General features: G+C 27.6%; 2 protein-coding genes across 2 annotated transcripts in view; both read right to left on the bottom strand.

Annotated features, from left to right (window-relative positions):
• hfw (leucine-rich repeat domain-containing protein hfw) overlaps nt 1-3,388 on the bottom strand; it is a 40,159-nt gene extending 36,771 nt beyond the window's left edge. The window contains exon 1 of the mRNA XM_014422216.3: nt 3,247-3,388. The gene's annotated coding sequence lies outside the window, so the exon portion shown is untranslated. The remainder of the gene's footprint in view (nt 1-3,246) is intronic.
• Nucleotides 3,389-7,757: 4,369 nt separating this feature from the next.
• The window catches only part of Cht6 (Chitinase 6), a 194,646-nt gene continuing 180,997 nt past the window's right edge, over nt 7,758-21,406 (bottom strand). The window contains exons 12-21 of the mRNA XM_067048667.1: nt 21,228-21,343; nt 20,557-20,737; nt 19,416-19,527; nt 18,084-18,203; nt 17,397-17,717; nt 14,959-15,097; nt 11,651-11,852; nt 10,535-10,837; nt 9,027-9,202; nt 7,758-8,688 (exon numbers count right to left, since the gene is read on the bottom strand). Coding sequence (XP_066904768.1) covers nt 8,485-8,688; nt 9,027-9,202; nt 10,535-10,837; nt 11,651-11,852; nt 14,959-15,097; nt 17,397-17,717; nt 18,084-18,203; nt 19,416-19,527; nt 20,557-20,737; nt 21,228-21,343 — 1,874 coding nt within the window. The 3' untranslated portion in view covers nt 7,758-8,484. The remainder of the gene's footprint in view (nt 8,689-9,026; nt 9,203-10,534; nt 10,838-11,650; nt 11,853-14,958; nt 15,098-17,396; nt 17,718-18,083; nt 18,204-19,415; nt 19,528-20,556; nt 20,738-21,227; nt 21,344-21,406) is intronic.

Here is a 21,406-nt window from a genome sequence, read left to right on the forward strand (position 1 = left end):
ACCTTTTTTCTCTCTTATAATTAACGTTCATTGAAGCGTATTCATTAATGATATTCAAATTTCATGGTTCTGTAATAAAACCATTTAAAAAGGACTATTCAAATTCCACAGTGTCTTCCTAGAACTATCGGTATTATTAATAAACCGTGGTACTAAAGAAAAAATTACACCAAGTCCTCCCAAAGATTAATTTTAATAATCAACATAATATCTATTATTAGAATCTTAATTGGCACAGAAGATTGAGACGTATTTTATCCTGTTTCAAAACCATTATAAGAGGTTTTTACAGGTGTCCAGGATGCCTGATATAAATAAATATAAAACAATGTTTAATATATATATATATAAATTCGGTATATAGGGTTGATTTCTAGGAATATAGTACCATCAAAGTGGAAGTGAAATTTAGTCAAAATTTCGTCCAGTATAAATATTTATTAAAAACCTTTTTTGTTTTAAGGTAATTTTAAAATTTAGTATTCAGAGCTGTAAGATTTAAATATCCCTGCTTTATTTGAATGGTGGCACATCACACAAAAAAAAACTTAGTTTTTTTTATTTTTTATTTGAGGTATTCTATAGATTGTACCGTAGACAGGAGTTAATTTGTAACAACCCTAACAGCTTTAGGAAATTCTGTAGGACGGCTTCAGTAGTCGAAGTACCCATAGTTAACGGTGCTATCTTTGGAACACGTTCAATCCTAAATGAAATCAAAACTTTTTGTTTGTCAGATGTATCACTATTCAAGCAAAGCAGTGATATATTATCTATTAGAGTAGATAATATATTCTGAAAGACGCGATAAATATATTATGGAATCCTTGTTATATAATATATTTAAATTTATTATATAAATATAATACCTATTAGGATAGATAATATATCGATGACTTACTTCACAGTGATGCTAAGTACATTTCCAATAGCTATGAAAAATACAAAGAAAGGTTCTCTCTTTTGGGAAAATTACAACTTTTTAATTTTTTTTTTGACTGGACAGATTTAGGTATAAAATTTAAATTTGTTCAGTCAAAAAAATAATTGAAAAGTTGTAATTTTCCTAAAAGAGAAAACGTTTAATTATATTTTACATAAATTTGGTGAAAATATACTAAGCACCACTGCGAGGTAACGCATTTATGTATAGAAAGACAAGTTTTCTCCGATTCTGACGATGATAATATGATTTAAATTTGATACATTTGTAGGATATATAAAGTTATACGAATATATTCAAACAACTATACATATGCACTGTATTGCATAAATAATTCAAATTATTAGATGTATTGTAATTATAAAATATATAATCATCACTAAACCCTAGTACAGTGGGTGCCTCAAACGTAAATGACACTTTCTCAAAATATTACAAAAAAAAGCATATATTTAGAGCATTCCAGCATTTGCTTTTGTTGTGTTTTTTTCTTCCTACATATTCAACCACTCTATGGATAATTGTGCCGAAATTTTTATTTATTTTTTTTAGCTCAACAAAGGTACCGCGATTTTTTTTGTTATCTAACATCGGAGCCTACATTTTATTTTAGCACAAGGGTGCCGCGCAGAAAAACGTTTAGGAATCGCTGGCCTAGTAAACCTTTTTAAGAATTTTTGCACCTCTACAGAACTCTTGTAAAATGAGTTTTGAAAACTTTAATGTTAATTGGGTTGTTTGGAAAAAGAAGTGTCTTTTGGTGGTCTTAACTTTATTCTCTTACTGTCGCCATTTTTTTAAAGCACAAAGAACATAATTAAATCATTTTTTATCTGTTTTCCAAATAAAAATTAGGGAAAAATACGACCATAGTGATGGCACTCTGCTGCACGGGTTATTTTTAGGGGCACTCAAGGAACCTATTGGTTCATATCTCTAAGTTACTGATTGATCACAAATCAGATTCTGGGTTAGATTGGTGTTTTCAAATTACAAACAATCGATTAATAGGTAATCTACATTGTCCACAAAGTTTTATGAAGTATTTATTTAAAAAACAAAACAAAAAAACATCTATTGGAAACACAATAATACAGTAGTGAGGCCAGGTAAATTCAATTACTTTGGGGAAGGGGGTTAACGAACCCATTCTGGGCTACGTATCGCAAGGTCAGATTTTGGGCAGGTTTTGTTTTATTTTTTTTCAATAAGATTATAAGAATGAAAAAAAATATATTACTAACGAGCAGAAGAAAAGAAAAGATATCTAAAGTTTCATTAAAGGATTTTTTTTTATCGAAGGGACTACAATTTAATTAATTTTCAAAATTATTCTTTGCTATAAACTGATTAAATTGCATGTAAAAATATTGTTTCTTAATGAATTCGGGTATTACTGAAATGTTGAACGAAAAAATCTGGATCATACAACACAGCAAGTCACAGTAATACAGCTCTACTTAGTCATTAAGGGCTTTAATTTCTATCAAAACTCAATATTATGACTATTATTGTTCGTAAATTGGTTTAATAAAATTCCTAAACTGAGATAAGTAGTATGTATTTACGAAATCGTTTGTAATTATCATAACATCTGTCACTAAAGAACCAGATAAAATTCTCATTTATTTGCCTTTTACCTCAAGGCCTCTGAAATGGTTTGTGTTTTAATTTTATTTAAATGGGATGAAGAAACCATCAATTTTGAAAATAAATTGTTGAGTGAATTTTAAGTAAAATACTATTGTGAAGAAATTTATACATTTAAAAATTGGTATGGGCCAATTTATTTAGTTTATTGAAAAATCTTTGAACAGAAAATAAAAATGTAATTCATTTCTGAATGGGGGTACCGTACAGTCACGAACTGTTATCTCAACAGTTCCAGTCAGCAATAAACGTAAACATACGATAGCTTTAACTATCACTAAATTGTATCCTTATCGGAAAGAAATTGATTGTATAGAACTTATTTACGCAGTAAACACATTCCAGAGCTTGGAATGTTTATAAATATAACGGTCGTTTCATGCCAGCTGAAATTCTTTGAATGTTTAAATACATCTATAAAATGACTAACTTCATAAAAGACTTTTAGGAGTTGTTTATAAAACTATTCCACTGTAAACTGATTGATAATAATATTACAGTTTTAAGTTTTCATTAATCACCATATATAACCAAAAAAAAAAGCTACCGACAGAAAATATTTGATATCAGAAAAGAAGTCTCATTAAACAGAAATTGACTTTAATATCGATACAATATTCTTAATCTAAATCGGAAGTGGTAAATTTAGTGACCTTCAAACTTCCTGTGAAGATTTCCCTTCGAAGATGCGTGGTTGAAGTTCTTTATCACTTTTTAACACATCAATTTATAGTAAGAGAAAAATTTAAAAAAATAGCTTTAAGTAGAATAACTGTCACAACACGAGTACAATCCACTACACTGGCATGTTTTAAACGCAACTGAGGTTGCCAGATGAGATGTGGGATACGGCCGAAAGTTGTCGAAGATGGCCGATGATGAACGAATCCAATAATATCCCATGGCCTTTCCCCTCCACTGCTTTCCCTTTCTCCTTAATTCTGATATCTTTGTTTACAGCTTATCAATTAAATTAATCGAATGACTCCGTGATGCTCCTAATAGTTCTAATTAGGTAATGAGTATGACCGATAAATGGATTGAGGAGTATTTTTGAGATAGAAATATATATAAAATACTTGAATGATCATTTAGTATCTATAACCTGAATAAGTTTCACCATTAAATAGTTTTCTTAACTAGGTTACAAAATTATTAATTATGAGGAGAAGTTGATCAGGGGGTGCGGTCAGAATTGTTTCACAAATAAGTAAAACATATTTGTTTGTGCAGACGTTTCGACCTGAATTTCAGTCCTTCATCAGGACTGAAAAACAAAAATGAGATAACAACCTCAATTCAAATTAAAAAAAAAAATAAAATAATAACAAACAAGCTTGGAAACATATATAACATAAATTGAGTAGATAATTAGATGATACTAATAGAAGATAAAATGATTTATTTCTTAAAATTATGTATTAATTGTTGAACAAGCATCCAATAGCTATCTATCATTAAAAGGAATAATTTCCTCATTGGTTTATTCATTAGGTTTAAAATATCCATGATATTTCTTCAATATACGGAACTGCTGAGAAAATCAAACACTTTTAAACTTCAAATATCCTTTATTTGTTCCTTTGATAACGTTTTAGAATAATTTTGGTTCATTTTTAAACCCAATTCTGAGTGTTAGACTTTCATCTCATTGTCAATAAATAGTAATTAATCAAATTATAAATGTTTATCATTGTAATTAATATATCTCTTCAGTATTTTATGTAGTTAATTCCAACTCTCTAACTGCAATTAACAAATTGGTGTATAGAAGGAAATATGAATCTTAAAAAGTAGTTTACACGATTATTTTGAGTTATTTTTAGTTCTAACTCAGCTGGAAAATTTATAATTCATGAATTCTGTTAAATTTTATTTTTAGTTTGCTTCTAATGATTTTCTTTATATTCTGTAGCTCAAATATTAATTTATTTTATGGCTTATTCCTTATTCTCATAGTTTATAAATACAATTTAATAAAGGTTTTTTTATTTTCCAATTAAAAGGTTTTTTTTTTGCCAATTTGAATTAATAAACTAATTTATTAAATTTTTTTCTATTTCCCATATTTACAGAAGCTCCAGGCATTTATGAATTATAAACACTCTTAAAATAGCTGACATTTCTGCAAATGGGTAGTTTTGTTGGACTATTAGATAGCTTACTAAACTCATAAGTAATCTTATTAACCCTCTTCAAGATAACCAGTAAATAAAAAAACAAAATAATTATTTCTTGGGGCTCTCTCTTTATTTGGAGTGAAATAAATAATATTTGGAAAAAAAAATTGGTTTAACTTTATTTCCATAGATTTTATAAAAAGGCACCCTCTTACTTATTTACTGTTGTTTTTTTTTTTTTCTTTTTTTATCTCAATGAAATTGATGTATTACTTTTCTTGATTGGTTGGTACTATATATACAAGAACAATATTTTTTAAATTAAAACTTAATACTAACAATTTGAAATTTTACCTTTTTCCTTAATCTAGGCAGATTCCCTTGAATCTCAATGAACATTAACTTAATTATTATATTTTACATTTAAGCAAGATTTTGGATTTCCTCAGTGGTACTACAGACTTTAAACTGTTGATTATTAGTCATATATCAATTCTTAAGATATTTAAACGATTTAAATGTTCAGGGAAGTGGTATTGCTACCCATGCCCCTGTGCCAGCAAGAGTTTTAATCTTATAATTCCTCTTCTTACAAATTAACATTTCTGAACCTGATCTTTCATTAATCTACCATCTTCTTAATCCTTTAATTCATCTATCATTCTATTTAAAGACTGAAATGATAAGATAATGCTTGTGGTTTTTTAACATTTACTCAATAAATTCAAACTTACAATAAAACTACACCTAAAATCTATAATAGCCTATGATTTAACAAATTAGTTCCTCAAATATCCATACCGGGTTCTCAATTAGGCTAATAAAAAAAATCATCTACATTGAACTTAATATCTTCATGAAGTTTAATTAAAATAATGAGCTAGCTTAAAATTCATAATAAACTTTGAAGTACTTTCTTTTCATATTTTATGACATCTTTTTCCTAGGTGGGTAGTTAAACCAATATTCCCTTAATTTAATGTGGCTAAAAAAAAATAGCTATCAAACTTTGTGATAAAGCACTGCTAATTTTTGAATTCAGGATCTATAAAATATCTAAAATCCATGATTGGTATAGCTTCACTTCAATAGATTTTATAGTAAGTTGTTCTATCAATTTATTGTTTGTATTATATCGATCTTATTATATATACACAAGAACAATATTTTATTAAATTAAAAATTACAACAAAAATTATTAAAACAAAAGTTACATTTTAACTTGTTTATCAAATGTACTAGGTTTCCTTGGATCCCTAATAAAATTTTACAAGGAACAAAGGATTGGATTCTGGAGGAATTTGATGGTTTAGTCTAATAATTCATATTTATTTTTCACAAAGACACAATTTTGTAAATAAAATTTTATATTTTTATCTACCTTTTTCCTGTGCCTATATGCTTCACTTTTGATAAAATTTTGAAATAATTAATAATAATTGTTAATTTCACAATTTTTTCAATACTGAAGCGTAAATTTGGTTTAGTCACTGGTAGATAGCAGATAAAAATCTTATTTGTAAAATTTATATTCATACTCTTGGATCCTAACTTACTCAAATAAGTTTCTTTTCACAAGAGTGGTACCTTCTCTTAAAAAAAGATTCAAGCTTTCCATAGTTAGCCATGTATCAATTATATTTTAATAGAAGCAATGTATCAATTATATTTTAATAGAAGCAATGTATCAATTCTATTTTAATAACTTAGACATTGTCATAAAAGCTAAACCATGTTATAATTAACATGGTTTTTTATAACCTAATGGTTATAAGTGAACTCTTATGTACTAAACTTATGTAATAAAAACCAACCAACTTCTTTTTATTGTGTTTTATAAGCCATATCAATAATTTTTTCAATTTGCTATAAAACCCAAAGATGGATCTGTTTCTGATACTGATATAGAGGAACAATATGTATTTGTGTGGTGAAATAAATATTCTTGAAAAAATTATTGAATATAACTTATGAAACATTTTTTTACATAAATACTGGTTGATTCCTCATACCTCCTGGTATAGGTTTGATTGACCATAACCATAGCTTAGCCCTTATATTCAATTTTGTATGAAATAATAAATTATATTTATTAAGTAATAATCAACGTAACGGAAAAAATTGTAGGTTAGTAATTTATGATTTTTTTTTAATTATTCAACAAGTATATTAGAGGTTTAAAAATTTGGTGGAAGAAAGTTGATCAACTATAATATAAATTTTGTTGGAGAATAAAACATTAATTAAAATAAAATAAAGAATTTTAGTTTTACAGTTCTTCAATATAAAGTTAGAACCAGTTTATATTACTTACTAAGTAGGCTTTGTTTCATAATTTTCCAAACTACAATCTTTGCAATTGTATATCAAATGAAATGCTAATCTTTGGAGTGACATTGATAAAATATAAGTGAATATAATATTGATAAATTATAGTAGGATTTATATAATAGGATAGAATTTTCAATTTAAAGATGAAGCATGGTTCATTCTCTTGCACGGTGAATATTGCCCAATTGAGGATTGGCCAGGTAAAACCAACAGGGTTTGAAAATTAAAATTCTTCTGCAACCAATATATCAATCAATAACCAATTATCCCTCTCTCAAAGCCAATGTTTTGTTAGAATATGCCTATATATATATATATATATATATTTTTTTTTTTTTTTTTCGTAATAGGGTCTATTAAGATATAATTTAAAAAAGGTTACTTATTGAAATGGTTTTAAATAACCCAAAAAACATATTTTGCTAAATTTATAGGACTGGATTGCTTTAATGATTAGATTAATGCTATACAAATAAAAAGAGATTTCATTCGATATAATCAGTTAGGTGCCGAATTAACATAGAACATTCTCACTATAAAATTTTTAGATGTATATGTTGATATATGCAGATCTATATATAATATGTAATTCATTTAACTAATATGGTGAATTATATTGAATAGTACTTTACTAATTTCCTGAAACATTAATTAAAGATGATATATTGAGACAAGTTAAATAATCAGGAAGAATTTGGTAGGGAATAAAATCATAATAAAAAATGGTTTTTATTTACATGCATAAATCACTGATGAAAATGTATAAATCGATACATATATTATGTGATTACAAATTATTAAAACAAATCGTCAACGTTATGATTGCTATATATCTTTTTTATGCCTACATCACACAATACATTTTTCATTCACTTACAATTGTATTTGTTTAAATATAATAATAAATAATACTTGACTAGTGAAAAATAAACTAACTGAATAAACAAAAATCAAAAAAGTAATTTTTACACTTATTTATTCTTACTATTAAATGATGAACAAATATTTCAACTAAACACCAATGATTCACATTGAAATATTTACATACATAAATAAATAATTAAGATTGCTGCATTTATCAATTACCTCATATTGTGCCCCGAATATCTTTTATATACAATGTTCATTAATAAAAATTAATAATCTAGGATATAATAATTCAATTTATAAACTTTTTCGAATTTTCATATTTAAAAATTCAGTTAAAGAAAAACAAGCCTGTTAAAGGAAAATAATATTTTTAAAAAATCGATAGCTACTTTGATATTTCATGCCATAATCGTGTTCTTAGTTCAGAAATTGAATTATTACAAAGTCGTCTGTACCATTTTCATATTTTCACATTAAGAATTTATTTATTTCCCTATCAGGTACAGAAACAAATCTACAATATGTAGTTCACAAAAAAACCAAGACACAGTTATGTTTATCAGTCACTGATTATTCTTTGCACCCGAGTCCGGCATTCCAATTGCATATTCCTCCGATGGGATCAAAAGATAATCCTTTTGGACATGTGTACTCCCATCCAAGTAAATTGGAGTTTTCCATTTTAGCACATGATATAAATTTCCGACAAGAAAATGGATGAGGGAAGTTTCCTATATCTAAACATTCTATGTAGCCATCATTATGTATTCTGACCTGCAAATAAATTGTTAAATTAAATAATATGAAAGGAAATAAGAGTAATGATTTTGAAGCAACTGAGAAGGAGTTGAATTTTTATATTTTTCTCAATTTTTTATGATTAGAACTCTCTTGTTAGTTTTTACTACACCTTGATGGCAATAAAGAAATATATCAGTACAAATAAATAAAATCAAGTAGATTGAAGGCAAAAGTAAAAGGATTCATATATTCCTTTCTCATATAAGATAAACAAATGTATGGACTCGTAGGGGATTCCTTAAGATAGTTTGAATATTATTCAATGCATTAATTAATTAATATTATTAATTTTTCAAAAATGAATTACTTACTTTCCCAGAAAGTGGTACATCAACAGGCTCTGCAAAGTAATCTTCATACTCATCATAGTGAACCTTTGCAAAAGGCCGTGGTGAACTTTTAGGTGGAGTAGAAACTGTAGGTCTAACAGCTGGTCTTTTCCGTACAATCGCCTTCCGAGTAGTTCTTTCAATCGTTGGTGATTTATCTAAAATTGATGATTTTATTAGATCACCAAGAACTTTATCATTATAACTTTATCATCATAAGGATCATGATTATAGACTTTATCAAAAGCATAAACAGTTAATATTTAAGCATTTAATGATAAATGTTGAAATCTGTAAGTATAAAAAAAAAATTAAGAAAATGATACTGCATGTATTTGAGACAGGGAAGACAAATAGTGAAATCTACCTAAAACCTAACTATATTATTAATGAATTTATTACTAATGACATTAGATTAAATATGTACGCTATTACTGACCGCACCCTCAACGGTCAGTAATAATTAACACAAATAAGTAAAACTTATTTTATTTGTGCTGATGTTTCGGCCTAAATTTGAGGGCTAAAAAATAAAAATAACAACCATAAGATCATGAATACACATATATTCCCATGTGTGCCAAAATGTCAGCACAAATGAATAAAAAAAAAACAGTATAACAAAGAATTAAGAAGATAAAGAATAATACTAGAAAAAGATTAATATAATATTGTAAAAGTTAGAATTTATGTTAAAAAAAAATTTTAAATATTAGAAAAAGATAAAAGAATTAAAAATCAATTATACTTATCATGTCTTAACATTTTTAATTTTACTACTTACTATCTTTTGAACTATGTAACTTTGGAAATCACATATTTACTTTGTTAGTGCTTTTCATTTCATCACTTATATCATTTACTTCCCCACAATGCTCATTGTGTTAATTTCGATTTTTTCATTATTTACATATAGATTTTTAATTTGTTCTTCCTTTTTAAATATTTTCAATGTTTTTTTTTGTTGTTTTTTTGTATAAATTTTTACTTATACAATATTATATTCATCTTCTTGCAGTATCATTTGCTATTTTCTTAGTATAATAAGAAATTAAGACTTTGTTTTGACAATTTTTTTTTTCATGATATTATGGATATTATCTTTTTTTTTCAGCACTGAGAAAGGCCTCAAATTTAGGTTGAAACCTTGGCACAAGTTTTACTTATTTGTGTTTCCTATTAGAGGTAATCAAGTGAAGGCTCACCCACTCTCAAACAAATAATTAATAGATATTATATTAAAAACTTAGCAGAAATAATTTTCAAGTCAAATAAAAGATGCATCCACTAATCTATTATCAATGTTTCTTATACACTTATCTTGTAAAAAACTAAGTTTAAAAATGACGGTTTGATTTCCTTTCTCTATGATGTTCAGTCACAAGCCAAAGAATGCCCATGAATTGTATTGAGATAAATGTGTATATTTAACAACTTAAATAAAACTTTTTATTTAAAAAAAGTAAATATAATGGCAATATGATACATACATTGCTCAGTAGTTGGTATAGGGGATGACGTAGCCAGAGACTGTATCGCAGCAACTGCAACATTAGCCAAATCGGGTAGTACTAGAGGCTCTTCATCAGTGTACTCTTCGGAGAACTGTGATCCTTCAGTAACTTGTTCCAATGGTTTTGATACTTTACGTATCCTAATTTCATTTTGAGGTGTGTTCTTTGAAACATCGTGGCTGGCATCAAGTTGTGAGTCGTCGAAAGGCAATGGTCTGATTAACTTTCTGAATTCTTTCCTAACAGGTTTACTGGTTTGTAGGGGATTTTCTGAAATTGCTAAAATAAGATAAAAAAATTAAAATTAAATGTTTTCCGAAAGTTTTATTTAAGTATGTTTCCTTTGGTCCTTTACATTTAATTTAAATATTAGAACAAAAAATAAATTAGTACCTTCATACATACATACACACTTTACATATGTATCATAAGAATTAAAAATTAAGAAAAAAGTTAGGTATAGAATATTTAAAAAAGCTAATGTAGTTTTCAAAACCTCCTAACAGTACTTCATCAAATTTACCAAATTGGTTGATCTTTCACAAGTCTGAAAAATTCTATTTAAAATACTCTTTTAAAAAACAAATATGTCTGCATATAGTTCAAGATTTTTTGACAAGGCATAACACAGTAATAATTTTACTTCTCTAGCTCAAAACCCATTTATTCTAGATCTAATCTTCCTGCTAATTTGTTTTTCCAAATGTGTATTGCTTCTAGCTGCTTTATGCTAGAGCTTCAGAGCTGTTTTCAGATAAGCTAAATGAAAGTGAAGTAGAATTTTCAAAACTATTTTATAATGAAACTGTGGTATTTAGTTCGTTCCTAATTAAATTTTGTGATCTTATAATTTTATTTCATTACTTATTATTATTTTTTTTGTTCAATTACTGCATATATGTATATATAATTTGATATACATTTTTTGTAAATTTTGATACTTTTGGTAAATATATAAATTTTTTTAGATAGTCCATTTCCATAGATTTTTTAACCTATTTTTTTTATATCTGTATTTAAAAGAAATAAAAGTAATCATTATTAATATGAAAAATGTTAGTGTGGTTTTTTATTTTATGAATGAAATCTCACCTGATGTAAACTCTTTAGAAAATGGACTAGGAGATGTAATTGAATTCTTAGAGAAGTTCCTCTCTGTTTTAAAACGATTCAAACGCTGCCTTAATGATTCAATTGTTGTACGCTGCTTTACAGTTGTGGGTGCTTCTGTAGTGGTAGTTGTCTGTGCACGAACAATCGTTTTTCTAAATGGTCGCCGAGTTCTGGTTTGTATCTAAAATCATATTATTTATAGATTTTTTTTTTCAATTTTCTGCTAGTAAAATTGGGTATAAACAATATCTTTAAACCAGAATATTTTTTAGAGATATCAATACAAACTGGATTAAAAAGAGGAACAGTTCTGTTTATCATACACAAATTAAAATTAGGCTGCTTTATAGTAATCAGATAAAAGCATTGAGTATTTAAATTTTATATTATATCTTAAGTATATACAAAATTATGATATAGTTAGGAAGATTTATGAAGCCAAATGAGCAAATTATGGTGGGGGGAATGTGGCTGATCTTGACCAATGGCTTAGATTCAGGGTTGCCAAACATCAGGATGAAGATACTGGTTGGGTTGTAAATCTGACAACACTGAACTTCCACACACCTGTTGCCATCTGCCTTCACAAATCTAACTGACTATATTACATGTGTTACTACCCTAATTGTTTATACCATGTAGAAATTATATGGACATTATTTAGTTTACAACTGTTCCATGCATGTTTATAGAACAAGTATAAAGATACAAACATAGAAGTAATAAGATAGTAGTTGAAAGAGAAAGGTGTTACAATGTTAAACAACATATAATGTTAGAAGAGATTGTTTAAATAATTTGTATAACACCATGCTTTGATTTGTTTTGTTTTGTTCACATATAAACACACATTAAGCATAAAGAAAAGAGAAGGAGAAGAAGATTATTAGAAATGAGAAAACTTACTCATTTTTGAATTTGTATGCAGTAGAAAATAAAATACATGCCACCAGAGTTTTGATCTGGCTGTTAAAACATTTTCAATGGACAAGCGACAAAGAGTGCCATGCTAGACAATATAGACAGTTAATGCTGTTATTTTTCCATTTCTTTTTTTTCTCTATAAGTTTTAAATTTACCGTCTAAGGGTAGGTTTTAGTAAGGAAATTTGACAAGTAGAATTTGTACCTGTAGAAACATAGACCTTTCTTCCAATCACCAGTACTACTGAGCTCAAGTACTGCTCAAATTCATGCGGTATATATATTTGACACTGTGATAATACAGATTTAAAGAATATATAATTAAATCAACAAGCATGAGTTTTAAAACACACTTAATTTGTTATATATATATGCATTCATGCCAGTTGTTAAAGGTTAGCTTCTAATCCATACCTCTTGTTCTCCACTACTTGTCTGAATGACGTCTTCACTAAATTCAACAGTCAAGTCTTCATTAGATGCCGCATTGGCTTCTTTAATTTGACTTGGACTGTTTAGAGGACTTGTATTTCTAAAGCTTCCCGCTTTATCTAGTGATCCAGTTTCTTCAACTTCCAGATCTTTAATAGGTTTCCTTTTAATCACTTTACGAACTTTGTGTTTATGGTTATGGACAGTTTCACCGCTTTTAGTAGTATTGTCTTGTGAAATTTCTGTTTTATTATTCTTTCTAATATCAAAGATCTGACCATCATTTAAATCTTTTATTATATTGTTTTTATCAGATCTTGTAACATTTGAGTTTTCATTAAACCTCTTTCTACCTCTGATAACTATTCTTTTATGTTTGATGGAAGATGTATTTGTTGGTGGAGAGTCTGGATTTGATTTAATTTGATTGTTTACATAGAGTCTCGATTTGATACCCTCCTTCGAAGAAGAGGCTAAGTTATCCGTGAGTTGGGATGGTTTATCATTCTGAATGTTATCTGCATATTTTTTTCTACCTCGTTTTAAAACATATGGTTTCCGAGAGGGTTCAGTCTCTAAGATATTGTTAGTGCTATTAACCACATGTTGAGATATTTTCCTTCTGATTACTACGCTGTTTCTATTACTTTTTACAGCATTATCACTGATGGGTACTGTTGCATTTGCAAGGGATGGTTTTCTTCTTCGTAAAATGACTTTTTTTCTTCCAGATGGGTCTGGTCCTACACCAGTGTTTTTAATTACTGCAAAAGTTTTATCATCCTCTCGATTTTCAAAGCGTCTTCCTCCTTTTATTTTCTTAGGGATTAAATCGATATCTTTTAATTCTGGAGTGGCAGTAGTAGTTGATCTCCTATTTATATTTAAATAACTGGGATACCTGTTTCTAATGACATTTTTAGGTGTTGAAACTGGAGAATCATTTTTTTCAACATTATTACTTAAGCCCATAGTAGTTTCTAAATCAAAATCAGTCGTACTTTCTTTTACAAATGATTCAGTAACCATTTCAGCTGAATTGGATTCAGTTTCAGTTTTTGGTTCAACATTATCAGTTTTGGCCTTGGTAAGTGTATCACTTGCTAAATCATTTAAAGTGCTTCCTGTTTGATATAACTCGTCAATTGTAGAATCTTCCAATGCTACTGAAGTTGTAGACCTTGGCTCAGTTACAATGTCTTCAGAGGTAGGCAGTGTTGTTGTTGAAGATATGTGACCAGGAGTAGTTGGCCCCCTTCTAGGTGGAAATCGCGGTTTGAAAATTGGTTTTCTTATTACATTAGTATCACGAGAATCCCCCTTGATGAATAGTTCATCCTCATCTTCAGACTTTGGATGACTGCTAACATTTGTTAAGTTATACAATTTTTCATTGGTCTTTCTCCTCAAAGGAAATCGACTGCTTAGTGGATACCTTTTTCTTGCACTGCTAAATGAACGAATGTCACTTCCACCTTTATCCGATGGCTGTTCACTATTTTCTTCCTGTTGATTTGGTGTAAATAGTGGCTGTGTATCAGTAGGATTGGACTCTGTAGTCCTGCTTCTAGCATTTGATGGCACAAAATGCCCTCTTGAAGAAAGCTCAGACTGTTCTGTAGTTGTTCTTAGCCTAAATCTCTTTTGAGAAAGAAAAGCAGGTGCTGTCCTGGCTGTAGTTGTGACAATTATATCAGGTCTTCTGAGGTGAAATCCATGTAGCAGAGGTCTTTCTGTGGTCTCGCCTTCTGTCGAGAGAGATTTGTTTTCTACATTGTATAAATCTACAACTGAATTTTCCAAATCTTTAATAAGATTCCTAAGTTTTGAGAGGGGAACTCTTTGTCGCCGAGTTGCCCCTTCAACAACCTGAGTCACAACCCTGGTGGATGTAGGTATAGTGATGGTTGTTGGAATTACATCATCACTCACCTTCACTCGAGGGCGTGGGGTTGTTGTTTCAATAACATGTTCGGTTACCTCCTCATCATCATTAAGCTCATTCTCTGTAGTTGCCACATCCTCTTCAGCCTGGGGTTTGGGAGTTCTTTGGCGTTGTAGAATAACATACCTAAGAAGAAAGAAAAAAGATTATATTATAGAAAAAATAATTTATAAGATAAATCATTAATCATTTTTTTAAAAATAATTTTAGATTAAACAAATGAAACAATCAACTGATGGCATTCTGAAAATGTGTAATACTAGGATAAAAAATATACCTTAAGTTTTAAAACAATGTAAACATTACCAACATTTAAATAAAGGTTTTTAAGGTAGCAATGTTTGAACAGTTTTTCTTTAAACATAAGTTCCTACTTTTATGCAAATAAAAAAGTATTTTAATGAATTTAAAATATAAGAAATTAATTAAAATAAAACAAAATTCAGTAGTATTATGGAAAGAAGACAAAAGTAAATAAATATTAAATAATAGAATCTTTAGCAATAAGATGATAATTTTACCTACAATAAAGGTAATATAAACAATCAGTTTTAGTTTAGTTTTTTCAATTAAATAACAGTTTTTGAAGAATTTGGAATTGATTGGATTTTTTTTCTATCACATCAATAAGATAGAATCATAATAAATTATATTTATTTATTCATTATATCTATCAAACAATTTAGCTGAGTTATCTTATCCAAAGGTCCCCATTTACCCATGAAAGGAGGTAACCAAATTTTGGAAGGTTAGGTATTTTAAAAAAATTATAATAATTTTACCTTTAACCAAACATTTAAAATAAAATAAAAATAAATTAATTATTAATGAAAAAACAATAATAATTTTAAAATAAAATAATTTCAACCTGTTCAACAATTCAAGTCCACCCACAATTATGGGCTAACTTAATGAAATTAGGGATTTTTTTTAATTTATACAGAAATAATATTTTTTCAGGATTATTTTCTTCACTTGGTAACCATAGATAATCTGAAATCAAATTAATTTAGAAATCTCAGTATACAATAATAATGTATTTCCCAGATAAAATTATAGACTGAGCTGTTTCACTATCTTCAAAACACCCACGCTATTTAAATAAGCTTTTCAATTAAAATTCCTCTTTTTGAAAGAGATACTACAGTAGTTCTTCTTCTTCTTCATTACTGAATTATTAATTTCATATTAATACTTCATGCTTCAGGTCCAGTTGCTATAAATAGTAAAAATGTTAAGTAAAAAGACACACCATTAGTATATATCATAGAAATAAGAGGTTTAAGTTTTCATAAGAAATAGTTAAAACTTTTGTAATTAATAAATTAAACTAATAATATAAATGAAAACAATTGTGGCAGCCTTGGGACTGGCCTACAGAAGAAAAACTTCTGGAAATAAAATAATGTATTAAAATTTTATTGATCATAATATTTAGTATTAGTAGTATAATATTTATTAATAATAATGATATTAGTTTTCAAGATATTTTAATTGAAATATTCAAAAACTAGCCATCATTTCATTTCTGGTGCTAAATTTTCCATTTTTAGCCTCACTATATCAGTGAAGCATCAAGATACAATATTGAAATATAGCTCATTACAAAGAGGATGAAATACTGAACATTCCCCTCACTTACAGTATGCAACTACAATTTTTATTAGTTTTACTTAACAAGATAAATTTAATCTAAAAATTTAATAAAAACAAATCCATCCCTCATCTGTCTATGGTTCCTATCCAGACTATTGGGGCTAATATATAATATTAATATATAAATTCAAAGATTATTAATTTAAACAATAAACAATGATAATTATTTTCCTGTTTTTCAGAAAAGGAGTGTCTGAGGCTGTTTGCTGTTTTGTCACTGTACACAGTGAAATGAAATGTGAGGTTAGATTATATTACCTCAAAGAAATTATTTGGTTTTTTTTAAAATTTCATCTATCCAAATAAAATGTGTACCTTTAGAACAAATCGAGTTTTTTTTTTGTTAATTTCTGGAAAATGATAAAACTTATATTCACTCAAAGCAAGGCATACTATAAGATAAAAACATGAAAGTATAATTATTTTTAGTTAAAAAAAAATGTTTGAGAAATTGATAAATGTTTATGTCAGAAATTTATTGCATTTAAGAAGTTAATACTAAAAGGCATGAACAGAAAAAAAAATTAATAAGGTTTCTGGTTTGCCCTGGTTAAGAGTCAAGAAGAAATGAAAATATAATTTTTATTTTTACAAAATGTATTTCAAAAATTGATACCGATGAAGAGAGAGAGAGGAAAATATTTATTTATCTTTAATAATAAAAAAGTGAAGTATACTAAAAATGTATATCAACTATTTTGTTTTAATAAATATGTAATGTACAACTCAAATATTCTAATTAAAATGGAGTTAGCTATAAATTACATACTTAGATGTAGTTGCAGAAGAATCAGCAGTAGTGGGACGACTTCTTAAAATACTTGTATATTTCAATGTAGTCGATCTTTCCTCATTTTTAGGAACTTCTTCAGTACGAAGCTTTGACCTAAATCTTTCAGAAGGTTGGTATTTTGGTCGTTCTGGTTTTTCAGTTCCAGATGTGCCAGAGTTTTGGCCAAAACGGTTTCGGTTTATTGTCTTATATTTAAAACCTTCTTTTACTCCTTCTTTAACATCTTCTTCTTCAACACCACCATCGTCCTCTACTTCTGCATAAACTATATCAGAACTTTCTGTAGTGGTACTAGGCCTGTTAGCACACAAAGTTAAAAGTTATCAAAAATTATTGACATTAAAAAGAAGTTTTGTTATACACCTCCGTATTCAAGAGACAAACATTTACTGTAATTAAGTAAAACAGAAGCCAAAAATATTGAGATGAGATAAAAGGAACCAATTTTCTTTTACTCCATTATTAATAATTTTTTCTAAATATTTATCACCATCATCATGATCCAATATTCAACATGATTCATATAAATTAATTTAGAATAAGTTACAAATATTGTTCCTATTTATAAAATTCTTTTGTATTATTTAAAGACTACATGAATATTATTGTCTGAATAATATTTTTAATACATAATATAATTTTTAAGAAATATAACAATAATACCTTTCTCTTCTAATAGTGACATATTGAGGTTTGTCCCGTCGGAATGAAGATCTTGGTGATTCACGGGGTAAACCCTCATTTTGAGGCCCCGATGGTCCATTTCTTTGGATATTTTGGTACCTAAACGTTTTGATTGTTTTAAAAATAATTATTAAAAAAGAAATAGATTGCATCCATATCAATAGTGAAAATAAAAAAATAAATTATAATATTGCAATACATAACTTAAGAGAAACTCATTTTTGAAACAGAGCTGTAAACAGCTGTGAGCTCTATAGCTATTAGCCTATGCTTATTGAGAAAAAAGCCTATAACCTCCTATCTGTTGAGTGATTTTTCTGTAATTTTCTTGATAGTTTATTACAAATCTCATTTACAAATATATGAAATAAAACGAAAAGAAAAATGAATAATAGTTTATTATTCTGTGAAAAAGTCCCTTTGGTACAATTTTTAGATTAAACAATACATTGGTTGAAAACAGTGTAGCTATGCTTACTCGCCACTTATACTATAATTGCGTAGTGAGTATTTTTAGGCCCAAAAACAAGTACTAATAAAGGAGATTCATTATTTACAAATAATACTTAACTATGATCAGTATAATATTTATTCAGTTTGGAGAAGGTAAAGGTGGTTAAACAGACGGGATTTAAACAAGGGAAGGGTTTGAGCATTGCTTAAGGTAGAGAGAATAGAGTTCCGGAGGAGGAAGTTCGCCATATATTTATAACTGAACATAGATAGTAAAGAACACAGTTAGCATTCTCAAATAAGACAGATATTTAAATTATGGAAATCTACAATATTATTATTTTTCCACAATAAGTAAAATATTGTTAAAAAGGGTTTCCAAGATTATTATTACTTAATGTATTGTAACTTGATGTATTGTAAGATTTGATTCAAATCACGAACATTGATTAATATAAGCATTAAATGTATTGTATTTTTACTTAAATAATAATAAATAATACCAAAGAGATGAATAAAAAATATTAAAGCTGTGAAATAAATGTGGATAGATAATGGGTTTTGATATATAAGACATCATCTACATTTTAATTTGCATAATTATCATGAAATCAGTTCCTTCATTTGATGTCACACACAAAAAATAATATCAAATTTTTTAATAGTTCTTGTTAAAAAAATTATTCTATCAAATTGGAACCAATAGACAAAGCTAACCAAGTCTTTTCTCAATTAATTGCATTTATTGGTTGAATAGTGTTATTTTCAATACTCCAGTTTAAAATACCAAAATTAGACAATTTAATGTTGCTATTAGTATTTTGATAAGATATAATATTTTAAAGGAAAATTTATTACCTGGATGTACCAGAATTAAGCACTTTCCTATAAAGACTTTTGCTAATGGCAGGAGTTGTTGAATCAGTGCCAGAACTTGCTTCTAACTGTTTTTCAAGTTCAGCCACACCACCTTAATTCAATAAATAATATGATTACAAAAATATCATATTTATATTATATATTTCACTTCAAATAAATTATTTGAAGTTTTGACAAGGATATTTTACGGTATAAGAGAATACTGTTATTGAATGTATAAAAATGAGAATGAGATAGTATAATGGATTAAAATAACTTGATAGAAATGATAATGCATCTGAGTCAATCTTATAATATTTGACCATTTGATGTCTTCAGTTTTAAATTTGTTTTTTGGTAACATTTCATTCCATGTCACCATAATAATTAAATAATTAGTTATTAATTTCACTTAACCTGTATATATAAATGTCTTTCAGTTGACAGGTTAACTAATTCCATAAAATTATTCTTAATATTTTCAAAACTAATTCTATAACAATTTAGCATTGAATGTAAATTAATTAATTAAGAATGTACATGTTAGTAAACAGTTATCTTTTGCACCGATAAATATTAATATAAGTACTTTCCTGAGAACTGTTGAAATTTGAGTTAGTCAATCGTTAAACTGAAAGGTTTATTTTGAAAATTAGTATGGAAAAGTATTGTAACAGTGAATAATATAAAAATATCTGTTCTCAAATGAGTGAGTTATTTTCTACTCAATGTAGGATGGTACATGAAAGTTGTGTGATACATACAGCACCAGAATTTTTATAATTACTTATTTCATTCAACCTTACATATAGCTTGAGATAGAAGGTTAAAAATACCGATTGAGGTGTTAGGTGGAAAATTATTGATAAAATATTACAGAAATTCAACTATAGAAGAAATTAAACATAAACATAACTATAAAAATATGAGAAATGAGAAATTAAAAGGGCTATAATAATTTAATTTTGTTGAAGAAGAATATTTTTAAAAAACAAGGAAAAAAAACAAAGAAAAACTGAGTTACAAGCATTAATAAGAGAAAACAAATAAATAATATTTTTAGATCAAGATAGAGATTAGGTCCTACATCTTTGTTCTAAGAATTATTTTTTAAATTAAACTTAAGAGATTAATAAATCACCTAGTTTTTTTATAAGTGCTATCAATTGCTTAATTGCTTGTGGGTCTTCAGCATTATCTCTATCTTCTTCCTCCTCCTCATCCTCCTCGAAGGGGGCCTCAGTTGTTGTGGTGGTAGTAGTAGTTGTAGTTCTTGGCAGAGATGTGGTTTTCGGTGGGAGAGTGATTTTCCCAGGACTTGCCTATACAAATTTATTTTTATTGTTAATCACTAAGTTAATATCAGTATTTGTTACACCCACAAGATGAGATTTGTACATACCATAAAAAAGTTGTTTACTGTACACTATATATTGGATTTTTTTTATATTCTACATTTTTGACCCACTTACAGAAGCCAAAAAAGTCTAAAATTTATGCTTCAGCTTCTTTGGATTTATTATTATTAAATTATCAAGACTTGGTAGGTTTAGGGGAAGCAAATGGGCTCTTGTTCCTATAGAAGCAGCTTTTCTTTGGTACAAGTTACTTATTAGATTTGTAAATGATAGTGAACAGTTCATCTTCGAACTCATTCAAAATCATTTCACAGGAGAAATATATATTTTGTAAACCAATTAGACTGAAAATTATATATGAAAATAGGTGCAAAGATTTTATATTATATAATAGCCTATAAATTAATAATATTTAATTATGAGGAAGGGCCTGGAATAAAACTCAATAATTTACCTTTGTAGTTTTTGGAGCAGCAGTTGTAGTTGTTGTAGTTGTGGTTGTAGATTTTTTCTTACATATTACATTTCTTGCAAAATCACACGAATCTGCGGCCTTATTGAAAAATAGTCCTAAAAATAATACCAAAAATATAATTTTTACTAAATGAAAATAAGTAATATTTTTATCAAATA

This window comes from Halyomorpha halys, unplaced genomic scaffold (genome assembly GCF_000696795.3).
Source record: "Halyomorpha halys isolate HHAL.00 unplaced genomic scaffold, Hhal_1.1 Scaffold20.1, whole genome shotgun sequence".
NCBI classification, from domain to species: domain Eukaryota; kingdom Metazoa; phylum Arthropoda; class Insecta; order Hemiptera; family Pentatomidae; genus Halyomorpha; species Halyomorpha halys.